We start from the raw sequence: 26,987 nt of genomic DNA on the forward strand, positions 1-26,987 counted from the left end.
TTTACACCGGAGTTCCAGGATTATTGTTTCGCAAGATTCAGCCAAGTGGATCTGGCTACAGATTTTCTCATCTCCAAGGCTGCCAGAACTCAAATCTAATCACACACGACTCTCTCCTTTGGTCATTTTTGGGGGCTTTTGGGTGTTTATTGCGGACACCCAATGCTTTGTCTTCCATTTCTTTGACCTTAACATAATATTTCTTATGCCTTAAAGCTTTCCATGTCTCTTTGAGGGTTATTCATCTTGATATGTTCATCTTGATGTGTGCAGAGCCGGGAGCATCTTGCTTTATGTTGGACAGGATAAGTTTCATCGCAATATATCTCATACCTTGGATTATGTTGTTGATCAGTCCGAGTTCACAGTCCAAAGCCTAAGAAATGTGTCAGGGTATCTTGACCTTGCAAAAACTACGGGCGTAGACCAAGTGTTCCTTCCTGTAAGTGACCAACAAAACATTGATGATTTGAATAGAAAGTTGAATAGGGCAACAAATGATCTGGAGTCCAGAACCAAAGACAATTCTCGGACAATAAGGGCTGTACTGGAGAATGTGTAAGCATCTCTGGAACAACATCTTTAACTTGCATGTCAGAGTTACTCATCTGAGAAGTTGTGCTGCTGGATTAATTAATCCAGTTTTGTCTTTGTTTTATTACTTGCATTAAGCTAATAAGCTGTGATTTTCCTGAGCCAGGCGATTTACCTTAATTGTGGTGGCTGCAGCAATGCTGGTTCTGGCATTTCTTGGACTTTGTATGATTTACTACCTGTTTCTAATACCCAAATGCACCATAAGATTGGGACTTCAATTTTATGTCTGAGCATTTGCGCTTATTGAACTTTAAATCTGTTTTCCTTATTATTATTTTTTACTTAATTTTTTGAACTAATCTGATCCCTGTGATTGTTGGTTGGCAGTATTTTCTATTCTTGGACTCAAGACTCTGGTTTACTTGTAAGTTCTATATGTAATATGAAGCACTCAAATATGGATCATTGGTTTATTTTTTCATTAAGCTTTTCAACTGCTCCAGAATTATGCATAGACTGTGAAATCGAACTCGGGTAAGGCAAAGAAACTGTATTGGTATTGGTAATATGCTGCGGAGTTGAAGTTCCATCATTGCGGCTATGTGGAAGTATAGGTCCATCGCTAAAGTTTACTTTGGAATCAGGGCAAGGTGTAATGATTTCTCCAGTTGACTTTGCTGGAGTTGTCACTCTGCTAGAAACTACACTAAATGAAGCATGTCCTGCGTTGACTGACCCTAGATTGTGTGAGAGATTCCCAGTAACAGTGATCCCAAAAGATGCTGGAATAGCTGGCTGTACTTGTTTGAGGTGCTGCTGTTGTATGCTCCCAAGCTGCTGAGGCAAGGGCAAAATTTGCCTCAACGATTGCTGCAAATGTTGTGATGTTTGTTGATGATTCGTTGTTGGCTGTTGATGTATAGGCTGTGAATGGACTTGAGATTGTGTCCGAACTTCGTATTGTAGAGGTTGGTGGATAAGAAGCTGTTGCCCAACCTGACGATGTTGTTGCTGCGGTGAAGGTTGCTTGAGTATTTGGTGTGAATAATTCTGATTTAAAGGATAATTTTGTAGTATACTTTGCCCATGATGCTTCTGTGCAGAATCGATAAGCTGCACAGATTGTTGATGCCGCAAGTTCTGATGTTGCTGGTGCTGTTGTATATTGTAATGATTTTGATTTAGTTGTCCTTGTAGAGTTGTTGCTGATGGACCTGAGCCCAAGATTGATACCATATTTGCTGCTGTTGCTGCTGAAGACCCCTTGACTGAAGTTGAGACCACAGATAATTTTTGCTGGGATAAATGAGAATCTTTCCGAGAGAGAGAATTTTTGTTAACAGCACCAACCCCTGATTTCGAAACAGATGGGACACAAAGCATAGTGGCAGTGGCAGCAGCTGAAGGTATAGATGGACCTGGCAATATCCTTTGCATTTGACCTGAATTCAGAGTAGGTTGTTCACCCCTTGACTGTTGTCCCTGACTTAAGCCCCTCTGCAGAGCTTGAGGTGAATTACTATATATATCGGGCAAAATTGGTACTGCTGATGCAATCGTAGTAGCTTTCAGCTGAGGTAAATCCTGAGTAGTATGGCCACATTTTAACCCTTGACTAATAACAACACATGCATCTTGCCCTGGAAAATGAATCCCCTGTTCAGTAGGAAGCTTACCAAAGGTAGCAGCCTTAGTAACTGAGCCTTCAGAAAATGTAATCATGTTTGCCGTAGCATTATTTACTATTTTTGGCTCAGCATTTGTTTGAGAACCTTGCAGAATTTTAGAAGGCTCCCATTCACACCTTAATACATTAGACTTGTCCAAATTTCTTTGAACAGATGTCTTTTGGTTTTCTTCATGACCACCATTACCATAACTTCTGTCATTGGTGGTTTTCCCAGCATCTACAACTGCAGTTGTTACCACTCTCTCTCTTAGTTGTTGTTGTTGCTTCTGTTGATTGTGACTAGCAGGAATGCTATATTGGTGAGCTTGTCCAGAGATTGGTTGGTTATGGGTAGATTTTTGGGATGGACTCTGCCCTCTTGCAAGGTCAACCATGCTCTGAGCTGTCTGTCCTTGTGAAGCCGTTATTGATGCAACACTAGGTAGCCTCAAATCAGGACTAATAGGTCCTCTATTTATCTTATTATTCATAGAAGATGGTTGTGATTTAGAGTCAAATCCTTTGGACTGTGTTTGCAAACCAGGAACAGTTGCATGATTTTGAGTGGAAAGATATGCATTCTGTTGTTGGAATGGTAAATGTGCTTCTGCTTGTTGCTTCATTTTTCCCATTTGCTTTACTCCAAAGGTTGTCATCAAGCTAAAATCCTGAGAATGAACTGGCAATGTAGGTGTGCAACTAGCAACTTCTGTAGATTGAGAATTCAAACTTGAGACCTGCCCTGAAGGAAAGTTTTGGCCATATGCATTTTTTTGAACCATTGGAAGCTGTACTTTTGCAGCTGATCTGTTATCTGCTGGAATGTTCTTTTCATTCATATGGTTTGAATTCTGTGATACAACTCCAGCTTGTGATGATGAGATTGCATGTTGATGTTGCAGCTGGGAAGATTCTGAGGCAGGAAAACTGCCAAGGCCCTGAGAATTCTTTGGCTGCTTTTGACCAGGGGTTACTGAGGTTGGATTAGCCAACTGTTGAGACATCATATGAGGTTCATAGAATGGGTGATTATAAATATGTGGCAACTGCAAAAGATTGTGTATTGTTATAAGAACAAAATTCCATAAAGACAAAATCTCATTGATAAATTAGAAAATTTGAAAAAATATGTAGTGTTGTCTATCAGAGTTATTGCTCAAGAATGAACCATCAACCTGCTGTGGTACTAGAGGTCCACTGTATGTTGTTCCAAAGAGAGCAGGTGATATAGAGAAAGGGAAAGTAGGTTGCTGGATGACAGAATTAAGTAGTTGAGCCTGTAAAACTGCAGCATTTGCAACACTCCCATCAAGTAAACTGTTCCCAGCACCACTGACTGAAGAAGTGCATGTAGATGTAGTACTGCCAGTAGAAAACATAGCTGCAGTTACCAAAACATTTCCTTCCGTTGTGTTACCAGCTCCTGTACTACTGCCACTGAGAGAAGTTGCACCAGTAAAAGGCAAACTAAAAATAGATCCATTCTGCAGAAGAAAATGAAATATTACACCGATGCAGTTTGTTATTAGTCAACAGTTCATTAAATGTCAATGCAGTTTGTTATTAGTCAACAGTTCATTAAATGTCAACTTAAATTTCCACCATACCTGAAATATTGGACTCTTTTTCTGTGATGGTTGAGTTTGCGGTTGTGAATTAGACTTTATTTCCAGTGCATCCATGCATGGATTACCTTCCCTATTCTTTGCCCCATTTACATTTACAGGAATAGAATTTACATCAGCACTTCCTTTATCCTTGAGACAAGTCCAAGCTAAGTCATGGGATCTACCTCCAGGTGCCAGAGCAGTACTTGCAGATGTTCCTATTAAACCATTTCCATATAGACCACTTGAACTTCCATAGGAAGCAGCCCACAAGGGGTTAGATTTCATCTGCCGCTGGCAATCAATGAAGTGGGTTATATACACATGTGTTGCACAGCGCTTCCGTGACTGGTGTGTGGGGAATAGAAATGAGGGAAGCTGCAGAAAAGATTTGAGTATGCAATAAGTACACCGTGTAATAGCTAAAACTCAAGTGAAGTGAAAGGTAAACCAATATAGAGAAGCCTGTAATTAAAGACTATAACACATATTTCATTAAATTTGGAATTAAATGATGGATCTAGAATTTCAAAATAACCAAAAAGCTCAATTCTAGTCATTGTCCTTGTAATAAAATATTTCCTAATTTAATGAAATATGTGTTCTATTCTTCAGGCTACAATTTCTGTATTCTTGAAAGCATGTGAAAGTTCTCACAAACATAAGACAAACAGTTGATCCTTGAATCCAGGGATAACTAATATATTCCCTTACCAAGTCATCATTGTGATTACAGATCATCACGCCTCACTCTCAAACTAACTTTCCTCAGACGATTTAACTTTTACAGATCTTTTAATATTGAATGTCACAAGGCTTAAATGATAACAGATTATGTAATAGCGAAGCAACATTGTTTGCTGCAATGGCATACAATGAAAAGCACCGCCAGGGTTCTCTTACAGTTTAGATGAAAAATGTCAAAGCAACAGTTTGTAACATTCTTCACATAAAATCACAAACTAAAGCATTTCACCAAACAATTTTAAATCTTTGATCAGCACTTCCAGTAACACATTTGGATTGTCATTGTCAAATACTTGGTTGATATTTTTCCCTTCAAAATAAAAGCCTGCAATGATGTTTTTTCTTGCAGAAAGAAGAACAACAATTAAATTAAAAAGGTTACATTTGATGGATTATTTTTTTGTTCTGCAAAGTTTACCACTATTAAATCTTTGCCTCTTGATATTTTGTTGACATCCAAATAGGCCTTCAGGGTGAAAAAAACCTCCCTTGAAATGTCAATTCTGCTGCTACAATGAATGGTCATTAATATTTTTAATCAATTGAGAATACCATGAGTGAGATATTTACATTCATTAAGAACTAAATATATGAAAGGGTTCTACATTCATTCATTAGCAACACTTGCTAATGAAACCTTATCAATTAGTATTACCTGAAAGAAATTAGTTATAGACACCAATGCAATTTGATCAGCCCTTATAATTGGGTTGGATGTCGTTCAAAATGATGAAAGACTTATCCAAAAGGTAGGAAAGGCATATACAAAATACGCATGAATTCTCCCATGAATCTTCCCTTATGTGCCAAAAGGGGAAATATGGAAGAAATTTCCTTTTTGTTCTCTTAGATAACAATGTGAGATTCTTAGTCTAGGTTCCTCTCTATAGGTTCATTGAGCATGATTTTGATCTAGCTTCCCAGTATTGCTCTTCATCCTTCTTAGATGTAACCTGTAACCATGGGATATTGGCGAGGTAATGTAAGTCTAATGTATGATTAGAATTAGAAAGCACCGATTTGATGAAAGAAATAAATATTTTGAAATTTTATAACCTGAATACCTCTTGTAGGAAGTTTGTGGTGCCTGCCTTTTCTTTCAGGACATTTGAAACCACAGCTTTCAAAAAATTCCAGCACATTCTCCCTAGGTCCATGGTAGACAATCTGCCCCTCTGATAAGAGTATTATGTCATCAAATAAATCAAACGTTTCTGCGCTGGCTGCAACAGAGACATGAGAATTGTTGCATCCATGAGATGGGTAAACTACTGTAGGCATTTAACTATCTGATACGTGGTCGAGCTGTCAAGTCCTGTCGAGATCTCATCCATGAAGAGAGTCTTGGTAGGTCCAACAATCATCTCCCCTGATACGTTCTCTAATAACATAATGATATCTAGACTATGTGATTAGTTATATTTTTCTTGTTCTGGCACTGTTTTGGTAGCCTGAGGTATTTATCTATATATTTTTCCAAGCAAAACCTAATATGAACCTGAGGAAAGTTTTTTCACATTTTGGATGGCATTCTTGATAAACCCATCAACATAAACTAGTACACCTGATCAAAAAGCCTTTAATCCAGCACCTGCTATCACAAAAAAGCTTTAATTGACAATGTCCATGGAATTAGATGAATTGAATGGAAAAATGTGGACAAATTGTTGAAAAAACATCTGGATGTTGTCACATGATTTGCAGGTCAGTAAACTGGTAAAATGCATTTTGTTGAATATTATTTTTGATAATACCCCATTCATCTTTGATAAAGATAATTGGTTCCAAGTCTGAAAATTAGATTGTCTAATGATAGCTGTAGGTTATGATATCTATACTGTGCGCATATGGATGCCTAAGTATTTTCAGTTGAAAAGCAAAACTACATACTAATTGTCCATGGATTAACAAAGATGTTTCTTCAAATGTATCTAGCTTACGGCCATGACAGATCAAAATTAAAGAGAATTTCTTTTGCTTTGCATGATCATCATCTGTAAATACTTTTTCGTGCTCCCAATCATCTCGTGCAAGTTAATTGACCATTCTCAGAGAAAACCAACCACTATTTAGTATTGGGTAGTTAGGTATAGTCTAGAGTTGGGCCCCAAAAATGTTTAGGAGATTGGAAATGCATCACAATGTGATGTTGAATTCTTGTCTGTGAAAGGAATATGTATACATAGTTTTTAGAATAAACTTACTCGAGAACTATATCCTACTTTTATGTTGAACCATTTTAGTTTATATTTGTATTAATCATAATACCTCTGGCATAGCTTGTGTCAAACCGTTACTCTTGTTTCCAATGATTCATAAAAAATTACAGATCATAAACAAAGATATTCAATTGGTACAAATGATGTGCAGGCATTGCAAAGTTCCATCTTCCAAATGGCTGTTTGATTATTTTTCCAAACAAAAGTATCTTATTCACTGCAGTGTCCACCTTCAAAAGAGCAGATAAATAATTCCAATTTGCAATCACAAAGGATGATCCAATTTTATTGCAGTGTCCACCTTCAAAAGAGCAGATAAATAATTCCAATTTGCAATCACAAAGGATGATCCGATTTTATGTTGCCTTACCATGTCAACACTGGCTGCTTCATCATCCCCAAGAATTTTTAGCAGATGCAAGGCATTCCAAAGGGCCTGTCAAGGGGATTCTCTGGACGGGCAGAGTCGGAGCAGAGAAAGATGGTGACACTGGCTGCTTCATCATCCCCAAGAATTTTTAGCAGATGCAAGGCATTCCAAAGGGCCTGTCAAGGGGATTCTCTGGACGGGCAGAGTCGGAGCAGAGAAAGATGGTGAAAGAAATAACAGTGAGGAAATATGACAAGTTGCTGGTAATCAGTATAGAGTATCTCCTGGCACATTTTGTTCACAAAAGTAAGGGTACTTTTGCCCATGGTAATTTGGTTGTGGACCCCTATATTGTGTTTGTGCACCCTCACGCTTGCAGATTTCTGTTGGCTTGTTTTTCTGCATTCAAGGTGGTTCTGTGGTCAGGAAACCTAGAGAGGTCCATGATTTTGTGTTGCAGAACATTTTAGGAGGTAGCAGTTCTGGTATGATTCTTTCTTATTCCATTGAGGGCTGTATCATAACGAGAATCAACCGACAGGGCAATGCAGTTCATGGATGTTATAAGAATTTGACTAGAGTGTGGGAAGATCTGGGAGACATGGTAGTGCAAATACGCTTTTAATTGATACTTCAAATGTGGCCAGGGTTAGAAATCAAGATGGAAATGTCATTTGCCCCATTCCCTACCAATATCATGTGCAGGCTTCTCATGGGAGATTGCGTTTCTGCGATACATTCATTTTGTATCCATCCAACAGTTATTGGGCGTCTGCAGTAGGTCGACATTCGTTATCTATGCCTTGAACCAGCTATTGGGTTCACGCAATAAGCCGATATTCATCGTGTATCCATTGAAAGGCTATTATTTTTCTGCAATAGCTTGATATCCATTGTGTATCCATCCGACCAGATATTGGGTGTCTATAATAGGTCGATATTCATTATCTACCCATTGAACCGGCTATTGGATTTCTGCTATAAGGTGAAATTAACTGCACAGCTATTCATTCAGGTTTTGGGTTCTTGAGCACACCCAAGAGTTCGTTTGGTGCTGTGTGGAGATGGCTTACAAAGTCGATGATGATTATGACTATTTGTTTAAGGTGGTCCTGATTGGGGATTCTGGTGTCGGTAAGTCCAATTTGCTCTCCAGATTTACTAGAAATGAATTCAGCCTAGAGTCCAAATCTACAATTGGTGTGGAGTTTGCAACACGGAGCATTAATGTTGATGGGAAAATGATCAAGGCCCAGATATGGGACACTGCTGGTCAGGAAAGGTCTGTGTGTGGGGATTTCCTTTTTCTATTCCATCAAAGATGCGTCATAATAATAATTTTTTCCATGATTTTGCATCACATCATTAATATGAAATATATTTCCATAGCGTGTGGAGTTTGCAACACGGAGCATTAATGTTGATGGGAAAATGATGAAGGCCCAGATATGGGACACTGCTGGTCAGGAAAGGTCTGTGTGTGGGGGATTTCTTTTTTCTATTCCATCAAAGATGCGTCATAATAATAATTTTTTCCATGATTTTGCATCATATCATTAATATGAAATATATTTCCATAGCTTTTGCTTTTTTGAAAAAGATGCAAATTTATTTGTTTGCCTGCCTGCCCCTCTCTGTGTAATATTGTGTGTATGCATGTATGCTTTTGTCTATCCTTAACCTTAGGGATCTGTATTGTAGAGATCTTCATGTTTTAATCTGTCTTCAATACCTAGGATCCGTTGGTTAAAATTACTATTACATCTGTATTTGTCTGAGGTGCAAGGAATTGTTTGCTCTTTGGTTCATGCAACAATAAGATTCTAAGATTAAACTGTATTGATTTTGATTTTGTGCTGGGGAAGAATAGGTCTTAAACATTATTCCATGCTTAACAAGCACGGATGTTTTTACTTGTGGCTTCGGAGGATCACACTAGGTGCTTTGTCTTCGATATCTCAGATCTGTGGCATACTACAATGTCTCTTGATGGGTTACGTTCATTTCTGGTTATTTGTTTGTTTATGGGTACGTTTTGCTGTTGGTGTTGTTTTCAACCTTCTTTCATACTTTTGGCTTATTGGACTGTAAAGTAGCAAGATTACTTTGTTTCCAGTATATTGTATCTGTTGTCTAGAATATTTTTTTATGAATTTTCTATACCCATTAGGAATCTCATTTGTGAAGAGCTAATGGATTCGGCGTGCTGCTGTTGTTTTTTGTTCGATTTTGACGTTCATTATTTAACCCTTTGGTATGCTTGAACATAAAATGGTGAGATTAGTTTGCTTCAATGTCTTGAATTGTGATATTTATGCAGTTGTTTTTACATTGAAAATATCTTTATATTCCATATGAGGGTTATGGATGTTCTTGTTTTTTACATTGAAAATATCTTTATATTTTATTGAAAATATTTTTATATTCCATATGAGAATTATGTCCTGTTTTTTACATTGAAAATGAATTATGGATGTTCCTGCCCTTCTATTGACTATATCTTTATATTCCATTGAAAATATCTTTATATTCCATATGAGGATTATGTCCTGTTTTTTACATTGAAAATGAATGATGTATGTTCCTGCCCTTCAACAACAACAAGGCTCGAAGTCATTACATCAAATCTCATCAGGTTCATGTTTCTTTCGAGAATTAAATCTGGATAGGGAAGGCTCTAAGTCATTACATCAAATCTCATCATGTTACTTTCGAGAATTAAATCCTCTGGATAGGGAGGATCCCAATCATTACTCCAAATCACCTGAGATAAACCCAATTGACAAATTATTACATCAAATCTCATCGTGTTACTTTTGAGAATTAAATTTGGATAGGGAATGCTCAAAGTCATTACATCAAATTTCATCATGTTACTTTCCAGAATTAAATCTGGATAGGGAGGATCCCAATCATCACTACAAATCAAATCACCCGAGATAAACCCAATTGACAAATTATAAACAGATAGGGAGGATCCCAATCATTACTCCAAATCACCCGAGATAAACCCAATTGACAACTTATTACATCAAATCTGATCGTGTTACTTTCGAGATTTAAATCTGGATAGGGAGGGCTCAAAGTCATTACATCAAATCTCATCATGTTACTTTCCAGAATTAAACTGGATAAGGAAGATTCCAATCATCACTCCAAATCACCCGAGATAAACCCAATTGACAAATTATAAACAGTTAGGAGGTTGTAGGTTTTTTTTTTTAATTTTTTTTGGTGTAGGCGGTATTTTTATTTTTTTCCTTTCTCTCGCCTAATAAGTTACAGGTGAGAATATATTCCATGAAAATCACATGGCTACCAGCTTATTCAGGAACACCTGTGTTGTTAAGCCTTATGCAAGGGTTTTACTTTCTTTTTTGTTCTCTTTATATGTGGGTGTTTGTGCATGAACACGTTTGAATCCCAAATTATGGGGGTATGCACAACACAACCACATATGCAGACACCCATGCATATGTAAATAGATTTGGGTTTCATGGCCTCTCATCATGTTGACAATCCATTACGTGCACACGATGTCTAAGGAGGCTTCTATATTCTTCCTTTCTATATGTTTTTAGGAAGATATGTTTTCTTTTGGATTCATGAGTTGCAGACATGAAATATTTTTGGGAATTGTTGTCAATGTTTTTTTCATAGATTTAATAGAGTCTTCTTTTGTGTTTTTCCCTTATAACTGCCCTTTCTTGCTTTTCTCTTGGGGAATTAGTTTTTGAACCACGGAGTAGTTCTTTTTCCTCAATAGGATTTTGATACTGCTTTCTTCCCAGTATATTTCTGTATAATCAATTTCTAAATGAATTAATGGCATTTCATTTCTCTTGGGGAATTAGTTTTTGAATCACGGAGTAGTTCTTTTTCCTCAATAGGATTTTGATACTGCTTTCTTCCCAGTATATTTCTGTATAATCAATTTCTAAATGAATTAATGGCATTTCATTCAGAAAACTGTTATATGATGTTTTGGCTTGAGAAACAGTAGTACCTGTTGCCCTTTGTTTAGAGTTGGAGTGTCTTTGCTTGGGGCATAAAAGCCAACTCCACTTTGGTAGCATTTCATTTGCCATTTTAGGAGATATTGGAAGAAAATTAACATATATTCATGGACTGAAAAGTAAAATATATTTCTCATTTTATCATCTGAGATATCGATCACCTTAGGAATCTAGATTATGCACCATTTCTAAATTTCTGTCTTTAGTGAAATCTTTTGACTTTACTATGCTGTAGTCTAAATGTGCTATGAAATGGTCCTTTTCCGGCTGCTTAAAGTAGCAAGAAGGGAAATCAGTATTTTTATCCCAAAATCCAGCAAGAATCGTTTTGGTTTTGATGGAATTGCACATATCAGATGTTAATTTTTACAATCTGTTTGCAGTAGAAGTGTTAAAGGGTGCCAAATCCATTTCTGCATTAAAACGAACAATTTTATTGATTCAAACTTGCAATTTTGACAAAGATTGACTGGCTCGATTTGGCTGATGGCAAACTGGAAAAGGATAAAAACATAGTGTTTAGCCTTCTTCCTTTGATATTCCCCTCAAAACCACTTTTGTGCAGAACAACAATAGAGAATGACAAATGTTACTTTTGTTTTGTTTAAGTTAGTCGATTGTGAAGTGCATTTCCATGTGTGGGTTTTCGTTCTACAACTAATGCTTTTGCATGGTAACTTTGGAAGATTCTCAGTTTAGGTGAAAACTTAAAAGTCAGAGCCAATATTGGTATATGGAATAGTTACCTTTGTACAGGATGATATTTTTTCTTAATTTAAGAGACTAATTGTATGTCATGATGTTGATCTAAGTTATCTCTATATGAATATCTGTCATATCTATTTTCCCTGATGAGAGTTCACAGGAAATGTTGGAAAAGTTTCAAAATTCTACAGACTATACTAAAAAAGATATACAATATCTGTTAGTACTGTTTCAAGAAACGTTTTCCTTGAAAGCAATAGTGGTAATATGATTCCCACAAGTGGCTGAGGTCAGTTAGATTGGGTGTGTGCAAAAGTTATCTGATTCATTGGGGTATGAGCTTTGACACGGGGATGGCTAAAACAACCTGGAGCCCGCAGACTGGTAACTTCCAGTTTGTTTTGTTTTCTGTTTCTTAATGACTTCAGGGATTCAAAATTGAGTTTCCTGAATAAATATGTTTGACTTGGAAGTAATATTTTCTGAACAGTAAAACAAGACTCTTTTCCCCCTTGCGCTTTTTTACCAACTTTCAATTCTTTTGCTGAAACTCGGGTCAGACCTGACTCAGGTCTGACTGCTCTCATATGGGAGTTCTTGAGAGTATTTGCTGAGTCTGCAACAGACTTAGGAGCCTCAACATCTAGACTCCAACAGCATTTTTTTGATGTTTTTGAAACCATTGCGTGACATTTTTTTTAATCCCCATTTTTGCACTGCTTTCTGTTCTCATTTTATCATCTGAGATATCGATCACCTTAGGAATCTAGATTATGCACCATTGCTGGTAAAATCATTATTGTTGTTTTATTTCTTTTGATGTTGCTGTTGGCACTTTCAGTTTCCAGATTTTTATTTCAAAACAATTTTAAAATTACAAAAGGATCAGATTAAAAGTTTTTGAACATGACAACGAGCCTTGATATTGCAATATGTCTTCAGCAATGTTAGTCAAATCTTGAGTAGTTATAGATTGTAATATTGGGCTGGTATTAAGCAATTTTTTTTGAGTAGTTATAGATTGTAATATTGGGCTGGTATTAAGCAAATTTTCAGGTGTGAGACCTGATATCACATATGCTATCAGTAATATCGTTAAATTCTTGAGAGGTCCTTATTCACAATAGTCAACAGCAATTTAGCAGATTTTCAAGTATTTTATGTCCAACGGACTTCAGCATCACATCACTGGGAGTTTGGACGATGCATTGCTGCTAATCAGATATTGTGATGTGGATGGGCAAGAGATTTTGATGTTGTGGGCCTACAAGGAGCTAGCCCATCCCAGGTTGCTTTCCGGCAAATACTTGCAAATCTTAGGAATGGAAGTGCCATCCCAGGTTGCTTTCCAGCAAATACTTGCAAATCTTAGGAATGGAATATCTACACTTGAAGATTGGCAACACCTAATGTCAAGAACAAGTTCATCTCTTACACATGAAGAGAAATGCACATTCGACGAGTCCGTGCACCTATTCGCAACAAACAACGCAGTTGTCTTGCATAATAAGAAAATGCTCAAAAAATTGAACATCCGAGTATCACTTTGCTCTGGGGAACAGCAAAGGCAGAAAACTCATACTACAACAGAAGATGAGCACCTGCCCGCAAAGGTGCTCTTATGCAGTGAACAGTAATGTTTACAAAAAGCATCTTACAATTAGTTAATGCTTTAATTGTAGTGTCAACCAGCAATGTAAGTGATTTGTTTTAATATTTGCAAATCACAAATTTCGCCGCTTTTCAATTACCATGTAAAACACTGCAATTTACTTTTTATTTAAATGTGAATGGTTTGGTTTTGGTTTTGTTCTTTTAATATCAAATCTACTAGTACGGGATGGTCATCGTGGTTATTGCCTTTGTCACTAGTGAGCTTTATATATGCTTGCCTATCTATAGAGGTTTCTTCCTTTTAATAATCCTATCGACCTCTCTTTGTACCTTTTGGGACAATTGCTAGTAGATACCATTTTGTATTCATTGTGCATTGCTCGTCAACCCTGACAAAACTATTGCCTTATAATTTGGAACTGTTAGTTCCCTTGCCAAGTTTTAGTTTCCTTCAAAGGGATAAAGCCTCTTATCACTGTTAGGATTTATGGCATACTGACCAAAATTGAAATCACAATTTACGATATGATTGAAATTGATGGCTGATTTACGCAGTTTGAATGATAGTGTGTTGCGCACATGCGTGGTTCCTTCTAGTCCCGCATTTATTCAATTCCCTTCCAGGCTGCTCTACTAGTGACAGTGCACTAACTACCAGTAACACCACTGACCAACATTGGCCTTACATAAATTAGGCCATGATAATCTTGGCTTCTTGCATAATTGCATTTGAAATATTTGGCACATTAACTGAAACTGAAATATGATGTTAATCCAATTTAATTCATTCATTCAATTTGTCATTCTATTGCCTTGCCTACCAATAGTCTCGCCATGTTTTGCATTGGATCCAACTCCCTACGTGGTCGTTCCATTAATACACAGTCTAACGTCTTTGATCCCATTGGATCCTATTCTATGCCTCGCGATTCCTGTACACAGTTTAATTCCAACTGTTACGTCAAAGTGGGCCAGGTGCGCAACTGGAGCTCAACGTGGACCTGATTTTAGTAAGTCTGTCAGTTTCATTTGGATAATGACAATGAATGAAAGGGATAGCGTAAAAAGTCAACCATTTATACCTTTTTCCATTTCCCAAAATCAGAATCAGGTGATTCTCCACTGGAATTCAACTTGAAATCTCCAAAAATTACAGAGTCTGATTTAACAGCTTCTAAACCCTATCGAAAAGAACAAGCATTAGTCAATGATCGTACTTCTGTAGAAATTCCAATTCCTCAAAATATATTAATTTCCATTTCAAAGTGTTTTATTTCTATGGGGTTAACAACTTTTTCCTTTTCCATTTTCCAGAATCATAACTGAGTAATTCTATGTTTGTTAACATTATTATATAGGGTATTTTAGGACAATATTTAAACAATTTGTGGGTAAATTTTCTTAACTAGGGACCAAAAAAAATGGGGTATTGTTTTAAATATTCTCTTGTATAAAATTGTTGTCTTAAAAAATTGTCTCTATAAAGACAATACATAACAACGGCATTATTGTCTCTTAGAAGACAATTTCATTTGTTTCTCTAGAGACAACTGTTGAGATTAATGACATAGTGTTCCACTAGAGACAATAAAAATTTATATTTAAAGACAATACAATATCATTTTTTCTCTATAAAGGCTGTAAAAAATGAATCCAGAAAAATATCTCACCACTTAAAAAGATCAATATAAAAAGTATTTAGTTAAAAATAAATGACATCTCACTTGCTCTTCCATTTAGCTAGCACCCTTTTAAAATTTTTGTGAGGAGTTATAACTGTCCTTGAAATTGCATATATATGCTAAAATACAACCATTTATCCACAAACCTCAAGTCTCAAAATGAAGGCAATTTTCATCCATGTCATGCATGTTTTACAACACTACATGACAGAAGATCATGGATTCAAGAGAAAGACACATACTCTCTAGTTGGTCAAGCTGGTAAGGAAATATTTGTCTCGCCAACAAAGTTAGCAACTCTCTAGCTAGTAAGGACAAGAATCTCTCGCAAGTAAGGCTAGGATGGTAAGAAAAATACTCTCCAGCCTTCATTCGACAATGTGCATATTCTATTAAGTTATATATATATATATATAAGTGTTTACAACATATGTATATCTATGTCCAAAATGAGGTACATATACATAAGCCATCATACAAAACTGAGAGTGTGTTGCTAAGTTACTTAATAGTACCACTCCTACAGTAATGGAAACCTATCTAAGAGCTCCAAATCCCTTGCAATTTCAACCAAATATTTGTAATTTCTATGGGGATTGAGTCCCATTGTACTAAATAAGTGAACTAAGCGGGTAATTATTTGTGGTTTGTATGGAGATCCAATCCTCTTGTATTGAATAAATGAACTAAGTGGGTAAGAGGATCGACATTATCCATAAAAGAGATTTTGGGGGGTCTGTTATCTATCCAAAACTCTAATTTTTGACAGAAAAACGTGATTTCTTGCACTTTTTGAGGTTCCCATGAAGGATTTATTGCCATGCCAATACACATCCAATGTGTGGGTGAAGTACGTGATGCAACTTCTAGTGCAGTTGGCGTGCGGTATGACTCCTGCTAGTTCAACTTTCAATCTCTCATGCCCGATGGTCTTCCTTTTATCCCTAGCTTTGTCCTTAGCATTCCTCATCTGCCTAATTGTTTTAGTCTTATGGTGGTCATGAAAACCCCTCGCAAGGTGATGAGCCTCTAAGGTTTTCCTTTCCTTCCTTGTCCTGCCACTACTCTATGGTTTCCTTTTGTTGCTGGTTGAAGGCCTTCCTCTGCGAGCAAGACACTTTCCCTCAGTTGGTAGTGTGAATCTCTCTAGTTTTGTTTATCCTTCTTGTCTAGGAGGAGTCAGTCATAAACCAAAATCGACACTTTGTAATCTATATTTCTCTTGCCCTTTTAAGTCTCTACTTTCTCTCTCCTCTCATTGTTGCATAGGCGAAAAGCAACACCATGAATCATTTTCCAAGTTGAGACCAGCATCAATGCAAGAAGAGGGTCGGTTTGGTGCCATATTGAGCTCATAAACATAAGGGTGTTGGTCGATCCAAGTGTTTATTGCCTCTTATTGTAAAATGCAAATGCAAATGTCATACACCTTTTTCCTTCCATTATTTCCCCTCCCACTAAGTGATATGCCATACTGGTCGAGGATGTTCTTAATTTTCATGCCCATATTATCCCCCTCTTCTTCATCCAATGCTTGGGAACTGTGCTTTGGACACAATTTTTCATGTACATGTTCTAGCATAGCTAGGGGAAGGCACACTGGATTACCCTGTATATTTTGCTAGTAGAAAATTGTTGTGTGCTGAGTGTAACTACACCACAACAGAATGTGAAGGATTTTCTATGGTGTATGTGTTGTAGGAGTTCTAGCATTACCTTATAGGCTATCCCTTTCAGTTTTTAACATATTACTCTATGCTTAAATATTTTGTGAAAACCAGTATTGGAAAGTTAGATCTGCTGATAGTTGCTTCTATTCCACGATTTTGATTTTGAAGTGGTGGTTAAGCAAGGTAATAAAAACACGAGGCTTGATCATCTCTCCTAGAGATAGCATGGGGAAACCATTGGAATAGTTAACGAATTACCTGATGCTTATCTCTTTTGATTCCTGACTTCTTTGTTGAGATTGACAAATTCCTCATCTCTCGATCGACTCCAAATGACTATGATTGGTAGCGGTGTAGGAAACTAGTTCTACACACAATGAATTATCAGTTGATGGTTGGGAATTTGTACAATATAGCCACCATTGGGATTCTATGCAGCTACATTAGGAAAATAACAACATTTACTAATCAACAGTCATATATGAAAAGAACATGATAGGATTAGTCACTAAAGCAAACAAGAAATAAATGCAAGCAGCCTATTTACTAAGAAAAGAATGCCTCACCTCAAATGTCTTCATCTTGAACAAAGATAGTTGACCACCAGACGTAAACATTACATATGCATTATTATCTGACAAAACTATGCAGAGAACACCTTCTTTCCGACCTCCATCGCTGCATCATTTTTCATAGGAACCCAGCTGGAGGTTGGCATAACTATGGATGATAATTTTTGTATCCTATCAAATAAATTTGAAACATTACTCAAGTTACTCAAAGTGACTAGGGCATGTAATGAGATATTACTTCATCAAATATAGATGTATGGATCCACTCATGTAGATTCCTACCCATTATTGTGTGTGTAAAACTCATATGGTGTACAAATTTTCATCTTCATCCATCTATCCATATGTTTGCACTAAGAAGGAAATGAAGCAGAAAATTATGCTCTTTATATAGTCAAAATGGCTCAAGAATAAAGTACAATAGAAAATCCTTACAGTTCATTCTCCACTAGTGCTTGCACTTCCTACCATACAATATCCATTTTCCATAAACAATATTTTTAAGTAGAGGAGACAAACAATCATTGACCATTCCAAAAATTTTCACCATGGAAAAGTTCCACCACTAGTAATTTAAGCACTTCAACATCATAATTTTTTCTGACTCTACTTCCAAAAGAAGCATCACTCCATACCAAGTCTAGAACTATTGGAGCCAATTATATTATTATATACTTGGTTTGAAAGGTAGCTTTCCCTTTGAGTAAATTTCCCACCCCAAGGAAAATGTAGGGATAAGCAAATGTGGGGATTTTTTGTATTAATTTGGTAATATAATTGTGGAATGTTAAGTGGGCTACCTTTCCAAATTCCTTTCTTTCATTTTGTGCCCATATCAAGTAAACAAGTACAACATTACACGGTGAGGCAATGGTGCCAGGTAAATATCTAATCCAAAGATAAAGCTTCCTTCAAAACCATTATAGAAAATCTTGTCAGCTCAAAATGGTTCATGCTTATGAAAAATTCCTTTCACATACTTGAAGCAATGACATTTCAAGAGAATAGTACAAGTAAATATCCATCTACTACTTTTTTCATCAGGTCACTAAATCATTACTATTAAACATTAATTTCCTTTCACCTAATTATGTAGTTAAACAATAAGAATTATAATACATAACTAACTTTTACTATAAGGATGAGTAGCATAGAACCAAATTAGACACATGGATTCAATTGTTATCCATGTTAATGAACTAAGAAATAAAATTAAGTTCATCTATATTTGTAAACTTGAAATTTGTTTGGATGATGCAATATGATGAACTATAAGAAATCAATCTTAATTTCATTCTTCTACTAGAAACATGTATACTAGAATTTATTCCTATGCATCATAAGGACATCACAAAAGTTAAATAAAAATAAACACATGTCAAAAAATTAGCACCAATTGTTGACCAATCCATTTTGAGTGGTAAGAATACAAATGCACCTGTGGTTGAACTGGTACAATGATTGGAGTGTGAAAGGCAAGATGCATGCATCTTGACTCCTTGTGTTTGTCAAACAACTTGTTTAAGACACGAAACAATTGTATTATTTGTTCATCACTTATGGAACTAGGACTTAGTAAAGTCTGTATAAGAAAATGTTGTTCTAAACCATCAGAACCAACTATTGTCAATTGATGGATGTTGCTACCATGTTTGCGCACTATGGGAAAATCAGCCCCAAATCTATCCAATTTCACTCTATGGCTAGGTGCAATCCCCTGCAAGATACCAATAAAGGTGATTTAGAAGCCATCGTCCCATCCTCATGAATTCTATACACACATAAATCATAACCCATAGAAGATTAGTTTCAATATAAATGAACCTTCTCACAAACTGTCATGAAAATATAATTTTCAAAGTAATTTAATAAGCCTCTTGAAACTGCAAGAAAATAGAACAACTTAAACATGTCTTGGTATTCATTTTCCTATATTTTTCAATGTTTGATTTAATAAATTCATGTTAATTTTTAGAACCTTCAATAAATGTGTACAAGACAATTCAAAATATGAATTCTTGTATGTAAATGGAAAACAAGAATGTTGCCTTCATATTCCACAAATGCTCAGGCATAGAGTGCCAGTAGTTGAATATGCTTAAAAAGAATCATACATGACTTGCAAAGTACTATCCCAAAACTTCCAGATCAACTACATGAAAGTCACACATTTCCCTGCATTCTTCCTCCAGTTTGAAGGCAACAGGAAATCTGTCTTAGATATCAATTTGTAGAACATTCTTCCAAAGTATTAAATGGTTAATCAAATCATATAGCGTAGGTGGAAATGTTGATGTATTTTCAGGATCAAGATCACGTTCAAAGTCCCATTTGTACTTATTCACAAACTCAACATGTTTGTTCACAATATTTGCTCAGAAAAACCCTACAAATATCAAAAAGTTCCTTCTTGAGAGATTGGGGAACCTCTGTTTTTGTTGAAGTAGGAACATTTGGCAAGTAATTCATGCACTGCAGCAAGAAGCCTCTCTTCATACACAGGGAGAAATCTTGAACCAATTTTAGTGAGAAAAACCTGGAAAGCCATGTGTCAGGAATAATGAACTAATAAAAAACGTAAAGAAGTATAAATATAATCCATTATATGTGACAAACAACTATGCATTTCTATGTAAGATGGTAGTACAAAACAAACAAACAAAAACAGCTATAAGAAAGCAACAAATATGTTTTCCCTTTTGGCCTATGTTGGAAGGAAAAATTCTCATGACTTTGTAGAGAAATATAGAAAGAAACCATTTATATGAAATAAATGGTTCTGCATTTCTACATAAGTTTCCATACAAAAAAAAAAGGAAACAGGGAGTAAGCAACAAATATGTTGGCCATTCTAGCCTATGTTGGTAAGGAAACTAGATAGAGGACTGTAATGAGTGGCCAATGATTTTGTAGCAGGCAGAAGAAGGAAGAAGAGAAATATCAAGACATCCTATGGTATTTGATTTGTCAACAACCTCATGATAAAGATGATTATATTAACTAGGGGATTTTGATGCAGGAGGGTCCCTAGGGCTTCAGCAACAAAAAGAATTCAACATAGTTTGTTCTTTAGCATATTTTATTTTTGTTTTTGAGTCAATCTCATCTTAGAGAAAGCATTGGTGTGCAATTCCTATGTTTTGGAAAGTCTGAGCCTTTATGCTAAATTTGACAATTTAAGGCTTGATAATGATTTTTGAGCACAATATAAGGTCTACAGAAGCATTCTACACCATTTCCATGCTTCAGATCTCACCTAATATGCATAATTTTTCTCGGGAATGCATCAACTATAGATTAAAAAAAAAAAAAGAGTCAAAGTGGCATTTTGGGATGTTTATAACTTCTATTTGAGGTTAGTTTGATGCCATCTAAAAGTGCATAAGGATACTAAACAAGGGATACTATATCCTAGTACCTTTTAGTTTCATCTGACATGCAGATTCAATTGCTGGCATGCATTTTTTGGGCCATGTCAACCTGATTTGCAGCCTCTGTCCGAACACTTCAATGTATTTTGCAACAACACAAGCTTTTAGGTTTGAGATTGAAAATACAACACCGTGGGAAGGTCAAGAAATTCATGAAGAACACTAAACAAGTTCCATGTCATCATTCTAGCAAAACTAGACAAAAGTATTCAAATTGTCATTTTTGGAGCCCTATAACTTTCATATGAACACAATTTTGGGAATTTTGATTATGTGAAGTTGTATCCCATGTGAAATTCCTCTCATTATATGTTTAAATTACATGAGGTGTGCATTTAACAGGTTTTGGTGTCCCAGGTTAGCTTGCTGGAAATACGTTTATATACCAGATTTGTCATTTGTGCAACCAATGGAGATTTTAAGCTTTGGGAGTGTCAGCTAAGCATCAGATATGATCCATCCTGGATGATGGAGCACCCATATTTCTTCATAACCCTTCATGAGTGCTTTGACAATACAAGGAGTGCATTTTATCATAGTTTGAATGGTTTTGGCTTGTGAGAGATATGTGTTGAAATTTTGTAGTTATGGTCGGTCTTCATTTTGATTTATTGGATTCATATTGGTTCTAAATTCTGGTTATTTTGACCATAATATTTTACTTATCTCTTGTTGGATTTATTGTTGGGTTTTACCCTTGTCATTGACCTAAAATTATGGTGTCCTTTTGTGCATTGTGATCTTTATTTTGTTTCTACTTACATAATTGAAAGTGTAATTGCTTGCTGACATAATTGAAGGAAGAAAATGCTTAAAAGAAAACATATATATCAGTCGCAAGTAATTATCATGGCCAAAAATTCTAGTTTTCACTCGAATTGGGGTTGATTTTCCCATACCTCCAAAGAATGTGATTAGGCTCATATGTTGTATGCAAAATGACCATAAGTTTTCAAGAATTTCTTTTAAGAAAAGGGGTGTGACACAATTTAATCCAAGTTAATCACATGTCTTTGGGTGAAGTTGTGCATCCAGCACTACTTAAATCAATTGTTTCAATGACAATGGTATAAGGTAATGTCGAACCATGCCATGACTAGGTCTTAGAATAGTACACCTCTCCTCAATCCCTGAAAATATCCATATATAGTCAAAATTATGAGGCCTGCCATTATCGATCAGTAATGAGTAGATAATGTCCTTTTCCAAGGACTCACATGAGGGCTTCTGGTGTATTTTCATAACAAATACTTGCAATTATGTGCAATCAATGAATGCAAGAATGCATAATTCACAAAGGAAACCATATCTCCAAAGAAGATCTTTGTGGAATGATGAACCTCGAACTTGGTAATAATCAGATCCTTACACATGGACACCGTGATTACCCCTTTATAGTACCCAATGAAATGGTAGGTAATAAGGTTGAACCTAGAAAAGTTTGAACTTGTGGAAGGATGAACCTTGAACTTTTTAATAATCATATCCTTACACATGGACTCCATGATTTCCCCTTTATAGTACCCAATGAAATGGTAGGTAATAGGGTTGAACCTAGAAAAATTTGAAGTTTTCATTAAGTTCATCAACTCTCAACTTCAAGGTTCAATTTCGATGAAACCATGACTTTGGCCTAACATAAGTGGTATAAGTGGTCATACAAAGAATTGACTTCACATCAAGTTATCTTGAGCCTTTTATAATACCAAATAATATGATTAATTGTTGTCATGACACTAAAAATAAATTAAGTGTGGGGACACAAATAAAGGATAAATAACTACATCCAACCCAATAAACTAAAGATCATGTAAAAAATATTTATTTAATTTAATATGGGGCTCAATAAAACGTTAAGTTTGTAGTGCCAATTCAAGATAATAGGTTTAAGGCTATAAGATTTGTGAGCTTGGAATCAATCTACAAAGTGCCCATCAACCATCAGTAAGCATTAGCAAGCTTATATTTCTAGAAGGGTTTGGAATGATTAAATTTCTAATCCTTCCATCACAGTAATTTTATCCACGTTACTTGCTTGAATTGGCCTTTAAGTTTTTTCCAGGACACCTCTATCCTATTGTCTATGTTGCAAAGAGTATATAAGTCCTTGACTATTGTGACACACCCCCTTATTTAGTCCAATTTTTTTTATGTATCATTATTATTATTTTACTTAATTTTACATATAAAAAACATTTATGTGAATTTTCAATGCACCTCCCTACTCCCTACCTTACCCTAAACATTTTTTTGGGCCATTGAACAAATGATTAATTTCTATATGAAACCATACATCTAACATACAATCAGGCAACAATAGACTTTGACAGACTTTGACATTATAGTCCACCATATTTGACCTGCTTTGGAAGGCTATCTCAAATCCATTAACTATGCTCTCATATATCTCCCATATATCTAAATGCATCAACTGTAGTTGAAACTTGACTTTGTAGGTGCACAATTTGGAAAGTATTTTTATTTACCCTAAAATAAAAATAAGAAAATTTGAATTGATATACCTGGAAATTTTTTCCATTTTATTTCTCTAATTCCAGTTTATCAACTATAAGAAAAAAAAATGAACCACAAAGTGTGTCTATTTCTTCACGCTGAATAATAAGTAAAACTTTGTAGGACAAAAAATGATAATGACCTTTGTGCCTACTGCAATTTTTCCTTTAAAACCTGCAAATATACTAATGTCTTGTTGTATGCACTCACCATTCCCTTTGGTCTCCATCCTAGTGTTAAGAAGGTGCTCTAAGGTTTAAAAATTCCAGCAATGTGGTAGTTAGGATATTTTTATGCATGCCTGGATGAAGACAAGCTAACTCTAGATAAGAAGTCTTTTTAAATATTACCGTCGTTAGAATGGCATGTTCTTGTGGATGCGGGAAATATGCTAATGGATGGGATTTCTTTCTGGTCCTCATCAAGCATACCATATTGGGTTTTCTAGCTACTTTTTCTTTCAATTCATATATTTTCCATTTATGTTCTTTCAGTAAGAGAAAATACATTTTTTATTGATGAAACCCACACTCAAGTACATGATTTTATTTGCAGCTTAAGTTCCATTGAAAACATTCACAAACTGAATCTGAATGCCTATAACCTAAACAAATCATTACAGAATAACAATAATAAAAAAATTCTGGAAATAAGTACGACTTGTGAAAACCATAGAACCATAGACCAAATTATCAAATACAAGTAATGAGAGATAACAAACATTTCTGAAAAGGCAAATTAATCAAGCCATGGAAAAAGTCACTACCAACAATACAAATTAGCCTAATCATATGAAAACATAATGGGATTAAAAATATATGCATCTAAGAGCCAAATCATCCAAGTGAGTAATGCATTTATCTTGAACTCTTATGACCAAAAATTAAGTAAAGGCTTAAAAAGACGAAGCCATGTTATCAACTAAAAGTCAAATGTTGATAGAAAAACTCACATATCAGGTACACAACAGATCCATAGAAGCTTTGAGATGTAACAAAGCCTCAAAGAAATTATTTTGGTAGAAGTTTTCAACATAGACACCCTCAAAGTGGTGCATGACTTGGATTCTCAACATGGACCCAACCAGTATGTACATGCATTCAAAGCATCCGTGGAGATATGCATATATTTTTATGACAAGGTATTGTTGAGACCATTAACATAGCGCCACCTTTGATTTCCTATGTATATACATAAATGTACATGGGTTTATCAATAGGGATTTAATTCTTGATGAATTTAACATAGGGCATAGACAATGGGTCTATTTGAGAATTTCATGTAGCAAAGAGGCCATGAAGTCAACACTTGCCCCATGAAGAAAAGATTTAGGAGTAGTCTCTCCAACGAAATAATCCTAAATGCCTTGCAAAAAATGTAAAACTATGTGGCAAGGGATATGTTGTCTTGGACAGGTTTCAAGCAAAGTTTGATGAAATGCCTAGACCAACTGTTAGTAATAATTAGAAGCCTAGACAACAAATTTTCGTAACAATTGGATGAAACCTTCAAATGGTTGGTTAGTCACAGTTTCAAGGCTTGAGTTAAGGACATGCCAAGCTACCAACCACTGGTTTACATCGAAATAAAACCTACCGTAGACCAGTTCAACAAATTAGGAAATGTCAAGTGACATTCCCTTAGTTTCATGGCTATTAAGGAAACTTGGTTTCCCTACTGTTAATTCAGTACCATCTTGGAATGGTGCTATATTTGTGGCTTTCTTTAACAAATTTTTTCTATAATGGCTTTCATTATTAGGTTTTGTATTTCTTAGCTAAGTGAATAGGCTTCTGTAGTGGAGGATAGAACATCAAAACCTTTGGATAGAATCAAATGTATCTTTCAAGAGAATTTTATACATAACAAATAAAATAAATACAAAATTATATAGATGGAGGTATAGATTATCTACATATTTTCAGTGATTCTTTGATGGCTATTTACTTGATAAGTGGACAAGAACAAAATATTGAACTTTTGTTGGTAGAAAAACATATCAAGCTTATTACTGGAAATTCCCAGGATCTCAGGTTAACACATATCAAGAAAAAAGAAGACATTAAATCATTCTTAAAATGGTGTATGGATGCTAAAATTACACTAGATTTGTTGTGTTAAAAAACCAACTCGCCTATTGATACAATAAAATATTTAATAATTCCAATGTAATCCTTGTATGACTAGAACATAAACACATGAGGAGAGAAATAAATTCTCAATTTGAGAAAGCATGTGCACTACATTTAAGGCTAGAAAATATGGTCTATTTTGATCTCTTATTGAATATTGATTTAATAATTATGCCCATATGCAAGGGTATAAGAAAGAAATTTATAAAGAAAAAATAAGAAAGTTTGGTAAACATATTAATGGTCAACATGGCCTTGAGGACATGAGAGGCATGGATAAATTCACTCTTGTTAACCTCTTCAACCAACCCCTTGATGCAGCCACAAACTGGGTTCTTAGTTATGGAATTAACTTTGTTGTTGCACCCACCAAAAACCCTTTGAAGTCTAGATATCCAACATTGAACCCATCATTAAAACTCTTCTCATTGAAACCATTGAGGACATAAGACAATAATGCATTATATCCATAAGAAGGGCTAGACCTTTGAGAAGAAATATAAGCAAGGGTGAGAAAGTCATGTTAAAAAGACTAAGATAGAACAAGGATATCATGATCCTTTAGGCCAATAAAGGGTATGAAATTATGATTGTGAATACAATAGACTATGAAAACAATATAATATAATATAAAATTCAATAATTAGAATGATAACATAAAATTCACAATGGAGGTGGTGAAAAGCAAAAGTGTACCATTTCTAATTGTCCTTATCACTAAGAATGAGATTGGATCTCTGGATCATCAGGTTTATGGGAAGAAAACTCACACTAATAGATACTTACATGTTGAATCACATCACCGTGTCACACAAAAAGTAGGCATTATTAATACTCTTATGACTTAGGCCATTGGAATCTACAACAAGTTTCATGTGGAGCAAAAATTGGGAGATGTAGAAATGATTTTTTGAAGTAATGTTTATAATGAAAAAGCCTTTGATAAAGTGGTTACAAAATAAAAAATGCCTTACTCTAAACAACAAAATGAGGATTATTTGACATAAATGACCCTTCTGTACATAAAAGGGAACAAAATCAAACTGGCCAGGTCCTTGAGAAAGGTTATATTAAAGTCACCTTTGGTCCCCCTATCACAATTGGGGGTATGGTGGACTAAACCAAAGACCTAATACACCCAAAGACTTATAAAGGTGTATCTACCATTCCTTGTTTCTATGATAAACAATATATTGATGAGACCATAAGAGAATATCATATCAAAGTGAAAGAACGTAACATCGATATTAAGCATAACAAAACCAAGAGACCTAATCTAGCCAAGCACTTGGAAAATACCAAGTACCAAGTTTGCTTAGATGATGTGAGAATCATCACCAAATTTGATTACTATGTGAAAATGAAGATCAAAGAGTCCATGGAAATAGAGAAAAATATAAATAATTCAATAGAGAGGATAGATTTAAACTTAGTTGTAAGTGGAAACCTATTATACACTTTCTCCACAATAATAACCATGCATAAATTGTTATTATTATATT

General features: G+C 35.4%; 1 protein-coding gene across 1 annotated transcript; it reads right to left on the bottom strand.

Moving 5' to 3' along the window:
- Positions 1–955: 955 nt before the first annotated feature.
- On the bottom strand, positions 956–5,813 carry LOC149186718 (uncharacterized). Its single transcript, XM_089411096.1, has 4 exons — positions 5,625–5,813; positions 3,814–4,191; positions 3,382–3,690; positions 956–3,252 (listed from the first exon to the last, which is right to left on the bottom strand). Exons 1-4 carry the CDS (start codon positions 5,715–5,717, stop codon positions 1,000–1,002), a joined length of 3,033 nt encoding a protein of 1,010 aa, XP_089267222.1. The 5' UTR covers positions 5,718–5,813; the 3' UTR covers positions 956–999.
- Between the last annotated feature and the right edge of the window lie 21,174 nt (positions 5,814–26,987).

This window comes from Pinus tabuliformis, chromosome 3_1 (assembly GCF_031772625.1).
Source record: "Pinus tabuliformis cultivar Carrire ecotype Pingquan chromosome 3_1, CPIR1, whole genome shotgun sequence".
Lineage (NCBI taxonomy): Eukaryota > Viridiplantae > Streptophyta > Pinopsida > Pinales > Pinaceae > Pinus > Pinus tabuliformis.

Coding starts and splice junctions, on each gene's coding strand:
- LOC149186718 (XM_089411096.1), bottom strand. CDS start 5,717: ATGGACCTAGGGAGAATGTGCTGGAATTTTTTGAAAGCTGTGGTTTCA. Junction 3,691..3,813: donor AAAAGAGTCCAATATTTCAG/GTATGGTGGAAA, acceptor TTTCTTCTGCAG/AATGGATCTATTTTTAGTTT. Junction 3,253..3,381: donor GACCTCTAGTACCACAGCAG/GTTGATGGTTCA, acceptor AATCTTTTGCAG/TTGCCACATATTTATAATCA.